The sequence below is a fragment of the Haliotis asinina genome, chromosome 3 (genome assembly GCF_037392515.1).
Source record: "Haliotis asinina isolate JCU_RB_2024 chromosome 3, JCU_Hal_asi_v2, whole genome shotgun sequence".
Taxonomy (NCBI): Eukaryota; Metazoa; Mollusca; class Gastropoda; order Lepetellida; family Haliotidae; genus Haliotis; species Haliotis asinina.
Window position 1 is genome coordinate 17,092,884 of NC_090282.1, and position 22,298 is coordinate 17,115,181.

Consider the following 22,298-nt stretch of genomic DNA (forward strand, 5'->3'; position numbering starts at 1 on the left):
GGCCATAGATGTAGGATGGGATCGTGCACTTTATGACCATTAATGAAGGAGGGGATCGTCTACTTTATGGCGATCGATGTAGGAGGGGATCATGCACTTCATGGCCCTAGATGAAGGAGGGGGTCGTCGACATTATGGCCATTGATGAAGGGGCATCGTCCACTTTATGACCATTGATGAAGGAGGGGATCGTCCACTTTATGACCATTAATGAAGGAGGGGATCGTCCACTTTATGGCCATTGATGAAGGGGAGATCGTCGACTTTATGACCATTGCTGAAGGAGGGGATCGTCGACTTTATGGCCATTGATGAAGGCAGATCGTCCACTTTATGACTATTGATGAAGGAGGGGATCGTCCACTTTATGACCATTGATGAAGGAGGGGATCGTCGACTTAATAACCATTGATGAAGGCGGGGATCGTCCACTTTATGACCATTGATGAAGGCGGGGATCGTCCACTTAATAACCATTGATGAAGGAGGGGATCGTCGACTTTATGGCCATTGATGAAGGCAGATCGTCCACTTTATGACTATTGATGAAGGAGGGGATCGTCCACTTAATAACCATTGATGAAGGCGGGGATCGCCGACATTGTGCTGAAAGTGCTGTGTCCGTGAAAGTACGGCTTAGAACAGACTAACGGGATCGGGTGGTCAGGCTCGCTGACTTGATTTTGTTACGAGAGTGTTACGTGTGTGTGCTTTATGTAACTTGTATTATTGATTAATTGATAATTATTATTGGGTCACAGTGTTTAGAGTCACGGCAATTTTAACCGTAGCGGTTGACACGTCATCGTATCCCAATTGCGAAGATCAATGGTCATGCTGTTAGTGACTAGACTGACTGGTGCAGACTCGATTATTTACAGACCGCCGCCATATATGCTGGACTATTCCTGAAGGAGGAGTAAAACTAAGCTTACTCACTGACTCACTCACTCACTCAAAGCGCTAACAAGATACAATTCATATGTACAAGAAAATACAGGAATCTATGAAACAGCGTTGAAAGACGTGTGCTTTTCAAGAGTGGCAGAGTTGGAACTAGATTTAGGCCTAGTGGCAGAGCGATCTAAAGGGTAGCAGCGGCAAACTGAAAGGAAAGGTTTCTTCTGTGCCATTCGTTAGAAGGGTCAAACCAACTTCACTTTACGATCCCGATGACTGCGCAATAATTTTCAATGAACGAAGCGTGGTTATTAACTCATGAAAACCAGTCTACATCACAATCCCTGAACCACGCCATATTTCATTCCGCCAAAGTCCTTTCTGACATGTAAAGCCCTATTGAGCTAGAACCTTTAGACTGGGAATCTCTCGAAGGAGACAACGAACGGGATCGGGTGGTCAGGCTCGGTCACTTGGCTGACACTTGTCATCGTATCCCAGTTACGCAGATCGAGGCTCATGCTGTTGATGACTGGATTGTCTGGTCCAGACTCGATTATTTACATGGTACCACCATACAGAATGAATGTTGCTGAGTGCAGCTTTAATGAAAAAAAGCAACAAAACTTATCAAATGATGTTCGTGAGACTCGAGGTACTATTACAACGCGTTTTAATCGTTTCGTAAACTGCATACATCAATCCTGAATTGAAGTTGGTGCACCGATCCTTGGCTGAAGCTGGTCGTCGTGGTCTGATGCAAGCCGTCCAAGAGGCTAGGACCAGTCTATTTACACCACCGCTTCCATCAACGCCGCCTGGGACACGCTAAATACACGACAAGAATACACGCAATGCGTGATATTTGATTTCTTTGTTTGATTTCAGTGTTGTATGTCGGGGATCCGTGCCTGCATGATATGCAGGGGAAATGTCTGTGGGATGATGGCAACAAGGCTATGTTGAACTGGGTTTACATACGCTGACCTCTCTCCGTTTTTCTCCGTAGGGACTGGGCTCCCTCCGTTGTAGACAGCGCAGCTGAAGTAACGATCGGCTGATGATCATTTCGTATATTACAATCCACGTGGATGTGTTTAGCTATCAAATGAGGTCAACTGATTCTCATGTTTTGTCGGAATCCAGCTTTCGTTAATTGGCGTTATTGCAAGTTGTATGAATCTTGTATAGAGTGCCAGTAGAGAGCATTCAATTTTACTTTCACAAATACACATCCTAAATATTGCATTCCGTGCTGTCTATCCAACGGAGATCAAGGGGCACGTTGGTTAAAGGCACACGCCTCGTTACAACAGATTCGGGTTAGCACAGCTGTTACAGTGTTCGAAATACCACACATCGATGTTCAAACAATGTCTGAGAAAGCAGTAAATTTATTGGACGCAGCGCTGCTCTGCCGCAACAGCATGTAACAACGTACATGTGCCACAAATGTTGGAGCTGCAGGCCTTACTGGCGGAATTGTAACAATACATTACTTTTTCAAAGTAGGAAACACACACGGCCTACATACCATTGTAGCAATACAAGATGTATAATAAACTGTAGGACTACAAGGTGTGCCACTACAGCCCCTCTACTATAAGATGCTTAACAACAAAATGTAACGCTACGATATGAATCGCTCTCAGATGTGCCAATAGAAAATGTTGCACGACAAATATAGCACTACAAGGTCAGACACTTCAAAATGTAGCACTACAAGGTAAGGCACCACTAGCTGCAGTACTACCAGATAAGCTACTTCAAGATGTATAGAACTACAAGATGGAGCACTGATAGATGTAGCACTTACAGATGTGGCACTACAAGATATAGCATTACAAGATGTGACGCTACAAGCTTTTGTACTGGGAGATGTAGCACTACAGGATGCCCTGTTTAGCTAGTTGTCAACTAACGAATACAAGCACTTACATACGCCACTGTTCATGTGTTCAAATGTTTCAGTTGTAGAATACTTTATTACACATTATCGCGCGAACAGTCGTGACCAGCAAGGAGAACGGCCAGTTGAATCCTGCACAGAATTAAATCTACTGATTTAGGATACTTTCCAAAAAGACAACGTAAACATTTTGAAATGATTTTTATTGTGACTTACAAGTCACAAACTGACAACTGCTTTGCTCACACAGCAGCTGACAATGTGTTTGGTTTTATAGTATTTACGTGTCTTAAAAGCACTATTGCACTCTGTTGCCTCCTAAATACACTTAAGTGAGTGAGTGAGTTAATATTTACCGTCACATCGGCAGTATCTCAGCCACATTGTGACGAGAACATTTAATTCTGAAATGAAATATATGCCTATTATAAAACCTGTCAACGAAGGACAGCAAAACAACTAGAATATCACAGAGCAGAATATAAAACTAGTAACTATACCTAAAACAATTTACCTATAGAGGACAATACAATATAAAAATGGGCTATAGATTGCTAACAACTGAAGGTAGATCACCATACTAGGGACCATGGGGACTTACAGTACCTTTGCTACCTGCGTGGACCCTAGCTGGATTTACATCATCCCCTCAGCCGTCAGCAATTCGGGAAATCTAGCCATTCAGTAAAAAGACACTTATTCTACGATTAAAAACATGGAAAGTTTGAATTTACTTTGAATGTTTGTGGACCCCTAAATACACTTAAACATAATACAATATTGCGGGAAGGAACAAAATAGAAACGGAGACTAACATGATGGAAAAGTAGTATACAATATGTGAATGTGCTCTCGCAGGGGAATGTATTTAAATACACACGCGCGAGCGCATACAAACGCGGATGTGTGCATTCCCTGTCTCTAATCTGCTGGGATGTGTAAATAGGTCCAATTCGTAATTAGTACAATTAGCAAACTGATTGAAAGTGAAATTTGTGTACAACATATGCAAATATTACAAAGTCTAAAACATAATGTCCCATTATTTGCATACTACATTATACAGTGTGCCTGTAACTTAAAGGTCACATGCAACATAAAACACAACTTTGCAGATTCTGGTACCTTTCGGTATGCACTTACCGAAACAAATCATAAAAAATGCCAATTCAACCTATAAAGTTGAAAAAACGCGATGAAAGAAAAGCCCGCGAAATCGGAGTTCAAACGTTTCACTAAATTCCCCCAGCGCCGGGGGGAAAACTGGTTTCAACAGCTGTGCTGCGCTGCCTCCATAACGCATGCGCAGTGAATAGGTTCGAGGAGCTTGAAACAGTATGCATGCCCAGCGTCTGAGGTCGTGAGCAGTAGTCTAATCTTGGTTGTGTACACAAACAAGTAAATAATCTACTCGTTACGTAAAACAACTTGTTGATTGTAGTAAACAGTCTCTGTCACAGAGAAAGCTCAGTGTCTGGTTTATTCACACCTATATGTCTGCCTGCCTGTCTGCTAAAGACAACATGCAATACACAGCTTCAATCATTGACCACGTGCAATTTGAACTTAACACCTATCAGACTATACGACATGAAGAAAATAAGTTGATTTACGACTCCTGCACTCGAGTCCCGTGTCTGCCACATTATGTAATTAGACACATGTGATACACATGACATGTTTTTATGTCAGTTTCAAGTCCTGCTTTGTACTTGGACGAATGACAAATTCCAGCCACGCAGTAGTTTACCATCTCTACTGACATGCTTTTTATTGGATCGAGCGCAAATTCAGAGAACATGTATTTTCCAAACCCAACATCTCTATATACATTCTTCATGGATAACGACTTCTTTTCGTGCATATGATTTTGTTTGACAACAGTATATGAATACACGATGCCATTTAGAAAGTGGTCAAATGCAACATATGTCATTTAGTGTAAATTGGCATGGCTCCCACAACCGAAAAAAGTACTAGAATTTGTACTTTACTAAGAAAGTGAAATCCCAAATATGACATATGTTGCATTTGACCACTTTCTAAATGGCATCGTGTAATCATAGCTTTCGGCCGTGGGAGCCGTGCCAATTTACACTCATCAGAGGGGTACACAAAGTACGCAGTCTAGACTACCAGTTGTCCGACTTTCATTTTTGTGGAAGTCGCGGTGGCTGAGCGGGCTAGGCGGCTGACTTTGTGTGCTGGCGATTAGGTGCCTGACTCTGAGGGTGCGGGTTCGAATCCCGGATGGGACTCAACCGAAAAAAGTACTAGAATTTGTACTTTACTAAGAAAGTGAAATCCCAAATATGACATATGTAACAGTATATGAATCCATACTGAAACGACGCATCAAGTACACAAAAAGAAGTTGTTATCCATAAAGAATCTTACTTTCTTGTGACTGGCTATACTTCTAATATGCCCATCAAACAGATCACCTTTCTGTACACACAACGAACCCTCAGCATATATATCAGCAAATGAAACAGCCAATCGGACGCCGTCGTTACACTTGAGTGCATATCCACCCGCTATGACTGGGTTCGGTCTCCCGAGGGCTTCATTTCGGGGGAAGTAAGCCCAAGTGCAAAATATCGCACTTTTGAATCGCGATTGTACGCTTATAATTGTGTTATTTTTTTTTTAAAGCAGCAATGTATATTATATGTCATGAATAAGTGATAAATGTGTTTTAATTATGTTTGATTTTTTGGTTGCATGTGACCTTAAACGTGAAAGAGTTACAGTGTGTCGAAGTCAAAGTTCAATGATGTTTATTGTACAAAATACCTCAGGCCGATATACATCGGAGTTATAGGTATACATTATACATATGGGGCTTGAAGTAGTAAATAGTGATCCAAACAGCAAATCGTGCTGCCGGCAGTAAATTGCGAACAGGTAGAGAAATACGATGTGTCTACAGAACGCTGTATTTGGGGTATCGTATTTGATCGTGAGAATGTGGATATGTCCCGTGTCCTTAACCTTTAGCAAAATTACAATGGCAGGAATTTGTCATGGTGATAAGGAAGGATATCCTCTATTACCAGTGCAACGTTGTGTTACCAGGAATACATGTGGGTACACAATAACGCCGTTTTGGTCAGTACACAAATAGATTGTGTAGAATGCTATTAAATAACACTGATAGCTGAATGAATTTCAGAAATATGGTGTAAATGGAAGGATATTTTCTAATTTGGATTTTTGAAACTTCAGATTCTTACACCTAAACCTAAATGCAACTTGATACATATGGAAGCATGGTTGTTTCCAGTTAAAGGTCACATGCAACCAAAACATCAAACATAATTAAAATACAATTATCAAATATTCATGACATATGATATACATTGCTGCTTGTAAAAAAACCCAAATAAACAAAATTATAAGCGTACAATCGCGATTCAAAAGTGCAAAATTTTGTACTTGGGCTTGCTTCCCTCGAAACGAAGCCCTCGGGAGACCGAACCCAGTCATAGTGGGTAGGGGTGCACTCAAGTGTAACGACGGCTTCCGATTGGCTGGTTCCTTTGCTGATATGCCGAGGGCTCATTGTGTGTACAGAAAGATGATCTGTGTGACGAGCATTTTGGAAGTATGACAAGTCACAAGAAAGTAAGATTCTTTACGGATAACAACTTTTTTTATTGTACTTGATGCATCGTTTCAGTATTGATTTACATACTACCGACAAGAAATAAGGGTAGAAACTGCTTTAAATATCCACTAAATCAATTTTAGGCGTCAAGTTCAATATCTGGTGTGTCCACCATGTTGGGCAACACATTCACGGCACCTTGATGGCATGCTGTTAATCAATTTCCGAATGGTTGCCCGTGGTATTGCCCGCCATTCCTCTTGGAGAGCTGCACCAAGCTGGGCCAGGTTAGCGGGTCCTGGGTCCCTGGCGTACACCCTTCGAACAAGAACGTCCCAGAGATGTTCAATTGGGGACAGGTCTGGGGACTTAGAGGGCCAGTCCAATGTATGGATACCTTCTTATCGGAGATAAACGGAGACAATTCGGGCCCGATGAGGTTTGGCATTATCATCTTGGAATACAAAATTTCGGCCGATAACTCTAGCCAATGGAGCCACAACAGGACGCAATATTTGGTCAACGTATCGCTGACCAGTCATGGATCTGTTAATGATGACCAAATCTGATCGTCTGTCATGTGTAATCCCACCCCACACCATGGCACTAACACCTCCATATCGATCACGGTCAAGAATTGCTGCTCTGGCATATCGCTCCCCGCTCCGACGCCAACAACTTTTCTGCCATCTGTGAATCGTAGGCAAAACCTTGACTTATCAGAGAACATGGTGTAACGCCAGTGGCGCATAGCCCGTCCCTGATGCTGCCTAGCCCATGCCAATCTTTGGCGCTTATGGTGAGCTGAAAGGGTGACACCCTTAAAAGGCCGTCTTGCTTTCAGACGAGCTTGATAGAGTCGGTTTTAACGGTTGAGGTTGAAATGCGTCTTCCAGTGAGTGTGCGGAATTCTCTATTGATGGTAGGGGCCGATTTAAACCTACCGCGTAGAGCAATTAACGTAATGAGACGATCCTGTCGTGGTGTCGTTGATTTTGGTCTACCACGCCCAGGTCTCGTTGCAACCCCACCCGTTTGACGGTACTTATCCCACAGGCGTGAAATTACACTTTTTGATTTACCCATCTGCCGGGCAACTTCACATAATGATGTGCCTTCCCCCCCCCCCCCTGCCTCGGAGGCATTTCTGTCAGTAAGCCTCAATCTCTATTGCATTAGTGATTACGACTTCTCCAGTACATTTACAGGAGTTAACTTCTGTATGCACGTGTAGCACGTGCTGGGCATGCATTATGCAAAATTCCATTGTCATTGGATGTTGCGTTTGGGAGATACGCCACGATAACGGACCCTGTCACAGTCCAAGTCATCTACATTCAATTTCTTGGTTCCCTTATTTTCTGTCGGTAGTATATATAGTTGTCAAACAAAATCATACGCACCAGAAGTTGTTATCCATAAAGAATGTATATAGAGATGTTGGGTTTTGTAAATATATGTTCTCTGAATTTGGGTTCGATCCAATCAAAAATCATCTCAGTAGAGATGGTGACCTATTGCGTGGTTGGAAATTGTCAGTCATGTTTAGTTGGCGTTAGGCAGGGTGAAAATTTATCTCCTGTTTTATTTTCACTGTTCTTAAATGATTTAGAAGCTTTTTTATGTCCAGTGAATGCCCGAGTGTAATTATCAACTCAGAAACATTCAATACCATGTTAGACTTCTCCCTCAAACTTTTTGTTCTTATATATGCCGAAGACACCGTCCTCCTAGCTTCTTCAAGGGATGATCTCCCAAAAGCTATTAATCATTTTGAAGTTTATTGCAAAACCTGGAAATTAACTATAAATATAAAAAAGACGAACATTCTTGTATTTGGTGGTAATAAAAATGATATGCGTAAAGATATTTTTCTACACAAAGTACCTTTAGAGTATGTGAATGAATATAAATATCTTGGGGTTATTTTTAATAAAAACTGTTCTTACAAATCAACTATAACAAATCTCTGCCAACAAGCTACTAAAGCCATGCATTTTGTCTTACGCAGAAGTAGAACGCTAAATGTGTCAATACAATGCCAACTATATCTCTTTGATTCGATGGTGAAACCAATTTGAATGTACGGTTGTGAAATCTGGGGATATGTTAATTTAAAACAACTTGAAAATGTACACATATGTTTCATGAGAAAACTACTACCTGTTAAATAAAGTACCCCATTGTTCATACTTTACGGCGAACTAGGTAGACTCCCACTTTCTGTTCATGTTAAAACCCGCATGGTAACGTTTTGGTCTAAATTATGTACAAACAATCCACCTAAGTTGTCTTCAGTCCTATATTCTATCGTGTATAATCTCCACAACGAAGGTACCCATGGTTGTAGCTGGGTTTCCTGTATAGAGAACATTTTTAATAACATTGGTTATGTATGGCTCTCACAGTCTCCTATTTCATCTTCCTGGATAAAAAATACAGTTCACCCAATCTTAAATGACAATGCTATTCAACTTTGGAGCTCAGAGGTAGACAGTTCCTCAAAAGGCCAAACATACTCTCTCCTGAAATCTCAGTTTGAATTTGAAAGTTACCTCACGTCTCTGCCCTTCAACAAAGTTATCCCCTTGCTCCAGTTTCGTCGTTCTTGCCACCATTTACCAGTTGAAAATGGAAGAGGGAATAGGATTCCAAGACATGAGAGAAAATGCAAGTTATGTTGTTTAAATGACATAGGTGATGAATTTCATTATATCTTTAAATGTATACATTTTAGAAAAGAAAGATCAATGTATGCACCAAGTCACTTTGTAAAAAGACCAAATATGCTAAAATTTAGATCACTATTTACGTGTAAAAGGATATCTGTCCTGAAAAATCTCAGCAAATGTAAATTCTGTAAATGTATCATGCAAACTGTAAAAACTTCCGGCTAACCACTATTCTGCTAAATATTCACATCTAACTGCCATTTGTACCTCATATGCCGAGGATATCGGCCTGAGTGTAATAAAAAAGTTCTGTTCTCTCCAAGTACAAAGCAGGATTTGAAAATGATAAGAGTTTCACCAGTTTCCTTCGGATCCATTCAGCCGAGAAAAATGGATGTAGTTTTTTTGCAATCCATACATACAAACCTGTCATGTGTACAAGTATCACACCTGCCTAATTACATAATGTGGCAGAGACAGGACTGGTCAATTATTGAAGCACAGAAACCCGATATCGCACTGTAGGTTAAACATAGACCATAGATCTAAAATCACGTCATATAGAGTTAATATATATGACGTGAGTGTAGATCTATGGTCTATGTTTATCCTACAGTGCGATATCGTCGTATGTCGTATGTTCAACCTACAGTGCGATATCGGGTTCCCGTGGACTGAGGCTGTGTATTGCATATTGTCGCTAGCAGGCAGGCAGGCAGACATACAGGTGTCAATAAACCAGACAATGAACTTTCTCTGTGACAGAGGCTGCTTACCACAATCAACAGGTTTTTTATGTAGCAAGTAGATTATTTACTTGTTTGTGTACACAACCAAGATCAGAAGATTAGAATACTGCTCACGACCTCATACTCCGGGCAGGCATAAGTTGTTTCAAGTTCCGCGAACCTTTTCTCTGCGCATGGGTTATGGGCGCAGCGTAGCACAGTTGTTGACACCACTTTTTCCCCCAGCGCTGGGGGCAATTTAGTGAATCGTTTGAACTTCGATTTCGCGGGCTTTTTTCCATCGCGTATTTGTTTTCAACTTTATAGGTTGAATTGGCATTTTTTGATGATTTCTTTCGGTAGGTGCATAAGTTGTGTTTTACGTTGCATGTGACCTTTAAGGCTGAACATGTACGTATATGATTAAATTTCCAAGGATGAATGCCACTCCATAAAAGCAGAAAGCTTTTGCTGAAAATCCAAAATCAAGATATCCCACGGTAAGCTAAATCCAGACTGTACTATATCCTTTGTTGAATATGACATACTCACCGTAGCCCGCGTGTATCTTTCTGCATCACCATGACGTTAAACCGATATGGTAGGATATTGTGTCTTGCGTGTATAAGTCCAGTCTTCACTGGACTAATACCTGTAAAGGCAATAAAGTATTATTAGTATCATTTAACAGTCGGGTGATCCTGGCACAGTCAGCCTGGTTAGGTTCAGCATCAGCTCAGGGCCCTTACCACCTCAACATGCAGTCCAGACAGCAAAAGGTACAGGCACTTCTCCCAGGAAACGCTACCTAATCGCGCGCACCAAGAACTTTCCCGAGTGAATGTAGACTCCCAAACACTACTTCCGGAGAGTATGTAAACTCCGAAACACTGCAGCCTTATGTATTATCCAGGGTGTGAGGATGGCTCCCAGTGGAAAACCCGGGCACTCTCCTGATCTGTGCCAAGAGATCAGGAGGTATCAAACCAAGGGCATCAAGAACAATGGGTAGACTGAGGACAGTGTACTTGGGATCCAAGTGGGTCATGTCAAAGGTGACGTACGCATGTTTAGCGTGCTTTTCCTGAATCTTGCCAATCACATTGTTGTCAAAAGGGAAAGAAAATTCAGTGATACAAATTAATTCATTGGCCTTATCATGAAGGACAAGATCGGGTTTGTTTGCATAAGTTCTTCTGGGGCTGTATATGGACCTATTCTAAAGAAGCTCAAAAGCATAATTTCCCTGGACTGTTCAGGGTCGTACCATGGATCAGGGAGCCTATATAGAGCATCCCTGCATGGATACACCTCGGAGTCAAAGCCACAGGCATGGCGAAGACGGTAGTAGAAGTAAGGAGTCATGTACACGGCATGTACACACGATGCAATGGTTTCTCAGGAAGCTTCTCCATAAATGATCCACTTTGGGCTGGAATAATCCCATCAATTCACATGCTCACCAGAGGATCAAACCCTGACCTTCTGAATGAATTGACATATATAAATGATTACGAGAGGGACGATGGTGGTGGGCCCTATTATCAGACATGGTCCTTCTGGTCAGGCCCTAAGACTGGACATTTGGTTTTGTCCAGTTAACCCCCAAAGGAATAGGCAAGACCTGACACAGCAAAAGCATTGTAGCTTTGACCTCGTTTCGATCATTCAGCTCTAAGCTCCAGATTTTCTAAAGAGTTTTAACTCGGCCCCAAGTTTGTCTTGAACCTGGACATTTTGACGCTTGTGTCGCACTTGCATTCCAATATTCCGTTGCTCTTGTGTAGTACGTTACAAAGGATCTTTGCCACACTCTCCAGGGGGTCCTGTTATTTGAATTACCTTCCTTTGTTAAGGGCAACTATCAAATTGCATCGTTCTTCTTCGGTTATTTTTCTTTATACTCAGTATAATATTTATACTCTCATAGGAAAAAAACTGCTAACATGGATTGCTTCTGCCTCTGTAAATATCAACGTAAATCAGTGTTTTCAGATATTAACCACTGTGAACAGCAACTCATATTTTAGTCAGGCAGGTCAGGATTACAAATCACTGTTTGCGTAGCAAGTTGATTGTCGCGACTGATATTTTAGTCAGCTGCATCCGGATTTCGAAGCAGTGTTCACATATTTAGTTGATTGTCGGGACTGTAGTTTTAGTTTGTAATTCGTCAATGAGAAAGTCCGGATTATAAAGCACGTTTTAATGGTAACTCTTGCTGGGACCTAGAGGGTAGTATGATAACCACGGATTACAAAGAGTCCGGATTTGGCAAATAACCCTGTATAAAGTCTGCAAAGTCTCGATGAATCAAGTCCGTATATTTTCATTTAACCTGTATGAAATTACCCTGACGTCAATATCGTAACACATTATTTCAACTACATGTACCATTCTTTTTACGTTGTCTTCATATGACAAGTGTCTAAATATACTACTCAAAAAAGAAACGCATAGCTGAAAATTGTTATCAATTTATACACTTAAGGTTCAGTAATACAGGGCAGTCATGAAGAAAACCTGAATGAATATTAACGGGGCAATACTCCAAGAAACTGTACGTCACAAATGACAAATGTTCCAAAGTCAAGGTTGCAGAGCAGTCAGTATCTTGTGTGGCCACCATTAGCATCAATGGTTGCTTGGCATCGGCGTCCCATAGGCTGGACCAGATTCCGCATGAAGTGCCTGGGAATGAGTTGGTACTCTTCCCCAAGGCCACAAACAGAGCTGGTAACGTCTGTGGCTGAGGGTCACGCTGTCGCACACAACGATCCCATTTGTCCCAGAAATGTTCAGTAGGGTTAGGATCCGGTGATCATCAGGGCCAATCAAGAACCTGAACTTGTTGTGGGCAAGGAAATTGCTGAAAAATGACGTTCTGACGGTTCATGAAAGGAAGGACATGAGCTATGATGATTTCATCACTGTAACATCAAGCTGTCAAATTGCCCTGGACCTGAATGAGATCTGTCCTGCAACTGTATGAGATGACATCCCAAACCATGACACTTCCATCACCAAATCTGTCAACATCCTGTGCACAATTTGCAGCATAGCGTTCGTTAAGTTGATATACACATGCTCTTCCGCCGGGACGTCGCAGCATGTAATGTGACTCATCACTGAAGATAACAGTTCTCAAACTTTGCAATGGCCATTCAAGATCTTGGCGACATCACTGTCTGTGTTGTTGCCGATGTTAGCGTGTAAGGACAGGTCCTCACAATGGTCTTCTGGTACGAATACCAACCATACGTAAGCAGTCCCTCACAGACTGATCAGAAATTTTTCTAGCACTGTTCTAGTCCTGGCACTACCGATTTTGGGGAGGATCCTGTGGTGAACCTGGTCTGCAAATGTAGAAGCTGAATAAACATGTCCTGAGCGGGCGTGGTCACATGGGGTCAACCTGACGTGTTGACCCTTGCTGCTGGTAGTTGACCCTTGCTGCTATGGCACTCTGTGACGATCGCAGACTGAGATTCCCCAGCCTCCAAATGACCAATCTCATTGTTGCGCCCAGTAAGTCTGGGCATGACTTTAACACCAACTTCAGGTTGTCAACTGTCGCAAGAGCACTGAAATCCCCCGACTTTTTTGGGAAATGATGCATGGAATGTGTGTGCAAAAGGAAACGCATGAATTTCTTCCTGTTTACGATTTATTGCATTTATTGAGGAAAAGAGATCTTGGTGTGTTTTGGTGAGTTGTCCTCAATGACAATGGATTTGAACTCAGTAATGTTTGCCAACGGTGTTCACCATACATATACTGATTACATAGACACCAATGATTCAAATTCAAAAAGTTACATGGGAAAATGCGTCTCCTTTTTTTTTTTGAGTAGTTTAAATATTCCAGTAACTATTAATTTTGGGTAAGATGCAACTAATGGGATTGGGTTGTCAGGCTCATGCACTTGCACATCACCTTATCCCTATTGCATACATCGATGCTAATGATGTTGATCACTGGCTTGTCTGGCCCAGGCTGCGGCCACATGGCGTTGATGTTGTTATACAGGCTGAAAGATTAGAATACATGAGTAGGTGATCTCCCAACTGACAACCAACCATTTGATAGGCTACTGGTATAACGTAACAGTCCACTCTTGAGCGAGTTTAGTTCTATGCCACACTCGGCAATATTCCAGCTCTATGGCAGTGGTCTGCAAATAATTGAGTCTGGACCAGACAATCCAGTGACCAACAGCATGAGCATCGATCTGTGTAATTGGGAACTGATGACATGTGTCAACCAAGTCAGTGAGTCTGACCACCTGATCCTGTTAGTTGCCTCTTACGATAACCACAGTCGCCTTCTATGGCAAGCATGGGTTGCTGAAGGCCTATTCTATCATGGGACCTTCATGGGTCCCACTGACTAGTGAGTAGAATAAGTGAGCTTGAGAAGGGTTCGTTACTGAGAAGTTTGTGTGTAAATCCAACTTTATTGTGATCTCAAAATTGTTTTACTATCAATGACTATTACTGTTACTGGGAAGTTTGACTGTATTTATTGACTGAAACATATTTTATTCATTCAAGAAAGTACGAATTCTCTGAGGGTGTGGGTTCGAATCCCGGATGGGACTCAACCGAAAAAAAGTACTAGAATTCGTACTTTACTAAGAAAGTTAAATCCCAAATATGACATATGTTGCATTTGACCACTTTCTAAATGGCATTGTGTAATCACAGCTTTCGGCTGTGGGAGCGGTGCCAATTTACACTCATCAGAGGGGTACACAAAGTACGCAGTCTAGACTACCAGTTGTCCGACTTTCATTTTGTGGAAGTCGCGGTGGCTGAGCGGGCTAGGCGGCTGACTTTGTGTGCTGGCGATTAGGTGCCTGACTTTGAGGGTGCGGGTTCGAATCCTGGATGGGACTCAACCGAAAAAAAAGTACTAGAATTCGTACTTTACTAAGAAAGTGAAATCCCAAATATGACATATGTTGCATTTGACCACTTTCTAAATGGCATCGTGTAATCACAATCTGATACATGATCTTGATCTTGCAATTCATCTGCAAAATGTTTGTGGAGACATATATCTGAAAACATTCCGATTTTCAGTAATTGATACACCTGCATTGCCATGTATGATAAGATTAATATCAATAAAAGTTCATCTTTCATAGTAAATATTATGTCTTTCTAGACTTTTTCTCTGGATGATGATGTGCAGGTAACAGGTAGCAGCTAATCTGTTTATTGAACTGTAAATGTTGTTTTATGTCATCTGTGAACTGCCTGTGAATACTAGTACTTTAAGTTCTAATCTTCTCAATCAACCTTATGGTTAACCTATCAAAATGCAGAGGGCTATAGTAGACTACATGTGAAAATCAAGGAAAGCATCTATCCTCAGCACCTGATGCTTGTCAAATGAGGAAACTAATCGGATCGCTTACTTTACTGATACAGATACTGTATTTGTCATCATATCCAAAATTGATGCTCATGATGTCAACATCTTGTCCAGGTTCAATTGTTGCCATCTAGCTGGACTTTTCTCAGAGCGACGTTAAACAAACTGTAAAATTCTAACACAGACATTCTTGAGAGGCATTTAGAAGTTGGTATTGAAGTAAAACCCAGACAATATGGATAACAACTTTTTGTTTGTGGCATGTCTCGTTTCTGGGCTATTCCTTGCCCCTTCGTCGGATGAACTGATGGTCATTTCTGGTCAATTCACCTGACAAAGGGGCAAGGAAAAGTCCAGAAACATTGTGACAAACAAAAAACAATGTCATCCATATTTTTCGCCTTTACTTCTGACACAGAAACACAAACTGGAAAACATCAAGTATCAAGCTACTCTACGGGGCGTTAAAGGATGTAGTTCTTGTGGGTGAGCTGATTGTCCATTTTTTGGTGTGCATGTATGCGTGAAGTACTCCCCCATCTGGTCATTTAAGTGGTTTGTATTACACACCCCAATTTGTATATCACAGGTTGTTAGAGGGCACACCCTTTTTTATCATTCAATGAATCGTAATGTTTTTATTGTTTCAGTTTTGTATAGTCACTAATTCCAAATCTATTAAATAACATATACAGACAAATACTATACCACCAAAATAAAAATTATCAAATGCATTAGATCTGTGTCCCATCACATACTCGTGTCCATGGCAATTACATAACAGACCAAGCTGCCAAACTTGGACTCCACTCAAAACAAAATAAAAAATACCTTAATCCAAAACAGACCTAGCAAACAAACTTAAAAGTATAATAAATACATTCAATTACAACTGCCAAAAAGTAGGGTAACATTACCTACTCTACCAAATTCAACAAACACTAAATACAAAATGTGAAAATATTATCACCAAACACACTGAACTGATGTTGCCATGACCAGACTAAAATTAGCATTTTGCAATCTTTTTCTCTATCTACACAAAATCAACCCACATCCAAACGGCAAGTGTATCACTCGCCAAATTTTACTGAAACAACAGCCCACACTATCTTTTACTGCACAAAATATGATAATAATGAAACCCATTTACCAATGCTTTAACACAGTACCTCAGCAATGTTAACTCTTCTGATCTCAAGCACATTCTAACAAACATCACATTAATGATTAAATTTATTCACAGAAAATTACACAAAACAATCTAACAAAACAAAACCCTAATAATACAATAATTCCACTTTTTACCATTTTAAAAAATGTTATAAATATGTGTATATGTTCTAATAACTTTTGAAATCAGTTTTCTCTTTTTACCAATTTCATTTTTTATCATTTTATTTGTTCATCATTACATTATTACACATTATAAAAATGTTTTTAAACATACTAACAAAATACAATAACCATTTATTATACAGCATCTATATTAAATTCCAAATCTCTATTTCTCTTTGCGTATTTCATATTCTTTACTTTAATTTTGCCTCCCATGTAAATCTCCCTATTCCTCAGCTTTTAGTTATTTTATTTTTTGTGGGTAGTAAAATCACCCTTTCAAAATTTCTACGTTTTTTCTCCCCTCCCCCCCCCGACTCATTTCTTAATAAGTGTACTACCCCGTCGCCAAAAGGGAACAGGTCAAAATGGAGCAAATAACTAACAAATATTCGTCAGTAAGCTTCAGATTCTTTCAACATTGGACAGCTATAGCCCCGAGCCCATTCTTGTAAATAAAATTGTGATTAGCTTCTTGTGACCTAAGACACTTTGGTGAGTTAATTTCCCAGAAGCAGACCTGCACATCAGTTAGAAAAGGGGTTTCACCAGAACCCAAGACCTCTATCAGTACCCTACCATGACATTTTTGGAATATTGCATACTTTAAGTGGTGTAGAACTAAACTTACTTGTTATATCTGAGTGAAAGGAAACTGGGATCAGACTGATCATACTTTTCACAACACACTGATATGTGTTGACGTTAGATTACACAAACTGGATTTGACAAAAACCTCAATGCCAGAAATTCAACTACCTACCTACCAAGGAATCACAAAGTCAACATGTGGAAATATACTTAGGTAAATTTCGCGATGTCTGTTGTACTGTGATTCTATGCTTATTAGTTTTCCACTGATGATTTGTATATTATATTACACAGACTGTGCAACTTTGATCTGTAAGCAATAGTCTTTGTTCCATAAAAGAATAATCAATGTATCAACCTAAGTTCATAACAGCACCCTACTGAAGGCTGCTGAACTTATTCGTATCATGAATTAATTCATTCCTGTCAGGATAATTTTGTGTCTTGCATGTCGTGGTCAATCATCAACTTGCAAGGGAGATAACTATTGGGACACTACATACGGGCACTTTACATATCTCGGATAATGGCGTCATCAAAGATGGCAGCCCCCACAGTCGAGGACGATGATGCTTTTGTTTTTGTGTTTGACAGACGATCCACAGATGCACCGGAGGTTAAGATTCCTACCGGAGGGTTATTTAACTTCGTGGATTTCAAAGAGAGAGTCAGAGAGGTATGTGCATTGATAACACTTGCAGAGTACGATTGTAAACCATTGCAATTTGCAATACCCAATTCCAAGATTGCAAGAATATGTTTGTTTAAAAATGAAATACAAACTGTCTTATATGCCACTTGTCAGTATTTTGCACTAATCCACTATTGCAATTTTGCAGGCGCTAGAGATAGCGAAGAGAGACCAGTTTGTTATCGCAACTACCAATCGCGATGAGATCAAGGATGATGAATCTTGGGGTTTGTTTTTGTTTTGATTTGATGTTGTCCTGTTTTCGTGCACGCTATCAGCACTTGTGCTTCCGGGCCTTTGGATCCGGCTTACAATGATAAGGAGCTTTAAAGTCTATATCTGAAAGTGCATGCATGCTTATGCCACTAGAAATTATCCTTTTTCAAAATAAATGCTTTGATTTTATATTTTCTTGAAATCTAAATGTTTCACAGATTATTTTGCATTTTGACAAATTAACTCTTTTCATTCCTTATTGACAGTCATTGTTATGAAAATACACTGGAAAATCTGGCAGCATGTTTTACACATTTTTTGCTAAAAGTCTTTTGGTATCATGAATATTATGTTTTTTCAAGTGATAAAGATACATTTTTGTTTTCTCACTAATCACATGAACAACTGTTGAACATGATAGTATGATGTTATTTTTCTACTACATTGTTGGAGTAAAGTAAATGGAAATAGAACCTAGGTCATTCTCATAAAAGACTGACATATATTATGTCTCATGAAGTTAGAAATGGTCTTTTGCTATTCAAGACTGTCATGCCACCTGGATCAAATGATCAGGCTCATTCGATCACTTGATGCATTTCATCATTTGTCATCTGAGGTAGTTCATGCTTATGATATCAATCAATGAACTGTCTAATCCAGACTTGATTATCGACAGATTTTCATCCTATTGCTTTCTGCAGGGTTAAGAAAATGCAAAATGAACACAATAGATGTCTCCTGTGCATGCCAGTATTTCACCAAAATGGGTTAATCCTGAATTTGCTTTTCATTTCCAGACATGATTGACAAAGGGGACACCCTTTATGTCATGAAACATGTCCAGCAAGAGTTGTGTGCCCCTGCGCAGGAGCGTGTCAACTACCTGCCTCACTATGATACCATTGTCAAAGGTGGCATGTATGAGTATTATGCCTCAGAAGGACAGAATCCTCTCCGTAAGTTGCTATGAAATCAAAGGAAAATGTAATTGTGATCAATTATTATTGTAATTATGAAAATGGGATCTGAATAGAGAAGTGAGGGGAGGTACACGAGTGCATTCAGTCAGCGCTACAGAGGTTATGCTGTAGCTAACCAATGGCTTTATGAACTTTGTTCATGTTCCAAGGTGTTACATGAGACATGACTTTCTGTCAGGTCAATTGCAGTGTGGTTTATGAACACACTCCTCTGACAAAGTGATCATGATTATTACATGAAATCAGGAGAAGATTCCAGGTTTTTAAACCTAAGTGTATGATTTTGGTAAAATTGTAAGTTTAGGTTCCAGTTGTTTAGAAATCAAATTCAAACTTAACTAAAATCTATTATAATTATTTTCAGACAATGTCTGAATGTACAGAAATTAAATGTTGATGTCAGTTTGGGTGGGAACAATCCACGACTTTGTTATATAAACTAGAATATGTTCAATGTATCGGCTGCAGAGTTGTTCAGCATGTTCTCTATGAATACAGTCAGTCTTTGCTTTGAGTATAAGTATGTGAAAACTATGGTTGCTTTGTGTTGCAGCCTATGCATTTGCAGAGCTAATTGATAATGCCCTGGCAGCTACAGCTGACAACAATGGCCCCAGGAAGATTGACATTAGACTTGTGAGTTTTTTCATTTATATTTCCTTATCCTGACTCATGCTTATTATACTTGTCTCCTCCCTCTATGAGAAGATAGTTGAACATTTGAAATCCCTTGAAGTTCTCTTCTAATTGAAGCAGATGTACAATTCACTCATACACTGTAAGCTTCCCTATCCTACCATATGGTCACATGACCAGCCATGCCTGTCACTGTCTACTTCATCGGCCTATGAGGACAGTTGGAGGCAATATAGGTCTTGCTAAGGCGATGAGTTTTTGGCTTATATTTCAGTCCTTTAAAATGCATTGTGTTGTATTCGTTTTTTGGATTGCATTTATTATGGTCATGATGTAAAATTATTGTTGAAATATATAAATTTTCATGTGTTTAAGGCATGTTTTCTTTGACTGAGACCTGGTCTCAGTGGATGTAATCATGCTCCCAATGTAAGTTATGGCTTTCGGCGATTGATCCCCATATATTGTATCCTTCATGCAGACTTATTAGTTTTTCCACCATTTGCTGTGAACTTTGAAGGTCAAACAATGCAGGCTCAAGTCATGTCTAATAAATCAGTTGATTCTGCGTCTAGTAACCGTATGTTGACCACTAATGACACTCATGATTTTAGTGATCAGCCACATGTATCACGGGGGCATGGTCAAGATACCAGCGAAACTTTGTCTAGATCAAAGAAGAGGGTGTCCTCTGAATTAGGTTCATCTCAACCTAAGAAGTTGAAGTCGTCATCGTCTACGACTAAGTCTTCAACTACTAGATCAGCGCTGAAACTACACTCTATGGCTTCTATTAAGTCCTGCAATGTGACCACAATAACTGACACAATCTCACACACTGCTACAGCAAACCTTTCAACTCTACATCATCATCAATATCTTGAACCTTGCACGTTCTCCCCTCCAGTCATTGGCTGCACCTTATTGGCCAGTGAGAGAGAGGTTCTCAATACTCATCGAGAAAATAAGACAACCAGCACTACAGCTACCAGAGTGGAAGAACTTACTCGTCCATCCGCATACCAAACAAACACACAATCCAGCATTGTTCCAGCTTCATGTCTCAATTGTATCAAAGCCTGTTTAAAACATGGAGGAGATTGCACAGGAGTGGCAAAGGTAGTCACTTTAGCTCCACGTAGATCTACCCATACCTTATATGACGATAAAAGAATGTGGTTTGGAAGATACACCAGGAAGAAAGGCTTCACTGCAATGAAGGCCCTACATCCTCAAGTAGCAAACTACGTACATCGTCTTCGACATACCAGAGGACTGAAAGGTTCTACACTTTGACACTTGGCAGCACTCGGCTCTGTTATCACCATGGTAACAGGGATCAAGCTGACTGAAGTACCTGAACTACTCGCCTTGCAACAATCGTTCAAGCTGGAATACCAACAACACAGATTTAAGGCTCCAGCTTGGGACTTGAATGTTGTACTACAATACCTGTGAGTGATGTCTATGAGCCACTAGTCTGGACATTGCTTGAACTATTGACACAAAAACACTGTTTCTACTTACCCTGGCAACAGTGGCACAGATGTCTGAAACACATGCTCTGAACTTCAATCACACACAGTTCGACTGCAGTCGAATGAAGATACTTACTTGTACATGAAGAAGGGTCGCAACTGATTGGAAATCTTGACTTACAGTTGCACTATACACTAGCAGGATGCTAGCTTATCTATATATATCATCATGTTCCAGTAAATGAATGCTTCATGAGAAGACCAGTTTGACTGGATGTGATCCCCACATCTCACAGATGAATATTGGAAGAACAGGACTGAACTCCCAAAGGGGGAAGTAGTGGACCTGCTTATATAGTAGTCAACAGAGTCGAGCATGCCCTGACCCACAGCTGTTTCCATTGGATTCTGTAGGCATAATGAGCATGAGTCAGGATAAGGAAAAATATGTAATTTTCTGAATTAGATTGATATTTCATACTTATCCTGACTCATGACGTCAAGCGCTCCCAACTACTACTCTCAGTCATGCTGTGTGCAGAGTAATTTTCGCTTTGGACTTATGAGATTTCAGACAAGGCTAACTGATCTGCAACCCTAAACATGACCAATTGTTCCACAAATGCTCCCTCCCTCCCTCCCTCAGTCAGACACTCACTCACTCACTTAATGTTATTTTACAGCATTTTGATGATGCCAATCCAAGCAGAAGCTGTATCTTTGTGATCGACAATGGCAAGGGTATGACACCACGGCAGCTGAACAACTGGGCCATCTACAGACTGTCCAAGTTCATTAGGAAGGAGAAAGGCCGGGGGTGAGTGTGGCAGAGGTATATAGAGGTGACTCACGAATAGCTATATTTGAGGACTCATCTTAATATTTGTAAACTGAACAATTTCTTATTTGCTGATAATCTTTTAGTTGATGAAATGACATTGGATATGTTGCAGACACACCTAGAAATATGGATTCAAACTCATACTCATAGGTTATGGCATGCCAAAGGGAGGTAACTTTGCATGCCAAATTAGTACCACCAGACATGTTAAATGAGGGCACATCCAGAAGAATTTTGTTGGATGAACAAAAGGAAGTGTTCATTATATCACACTGGATGACACACTCTAGTGTACCTAATATTATGTTACATGGACTGAGGCTCTG

The 22,298-nt window shown here is 40.4% G+C and overlaps 1 protein-coding gene across 1 annotated transcript in view; it reads left to right on the forward strand.

Annotated features, from left to right (window-relative positions):
* The first annotated feature begins 17,647 nt into the window (after window positions 1–17,647).
* LOC137277573 (structural maintenance of chromosomes flexible hinge domain-containing protein 1-like) overlaps window positions 17,648–22,298 on the forward strand; it is a 59,187-nt gene continuing 54,536 nt past the window's right edge. The window contains exons 1-5 of the mRNA XM_067809367.1: window positions 17,648–17,803; window positions 17,967–18,045; window positions 18,835–18,993; window positions 19,571–19,653; window positions 21,815–21,948. Of these exons, the coding sequence (XP_067665468.1) occupies window positions 17,654–17,803; window positions 17,967–18,045; window positions 18,835–18,993; window positions 19,571–19,653; window positions 21,815–21,948 (605 nt within the window). The 5' untranslated portion in view covers window positions 17,648–17,653. The remainder of the gene's footprint in view (window positions 17,804–17,966; window positions 18,046–18,834; window positions 18,994–19,570; window positions 19,654–21,814; window positions 21,949–22,298) is intronic.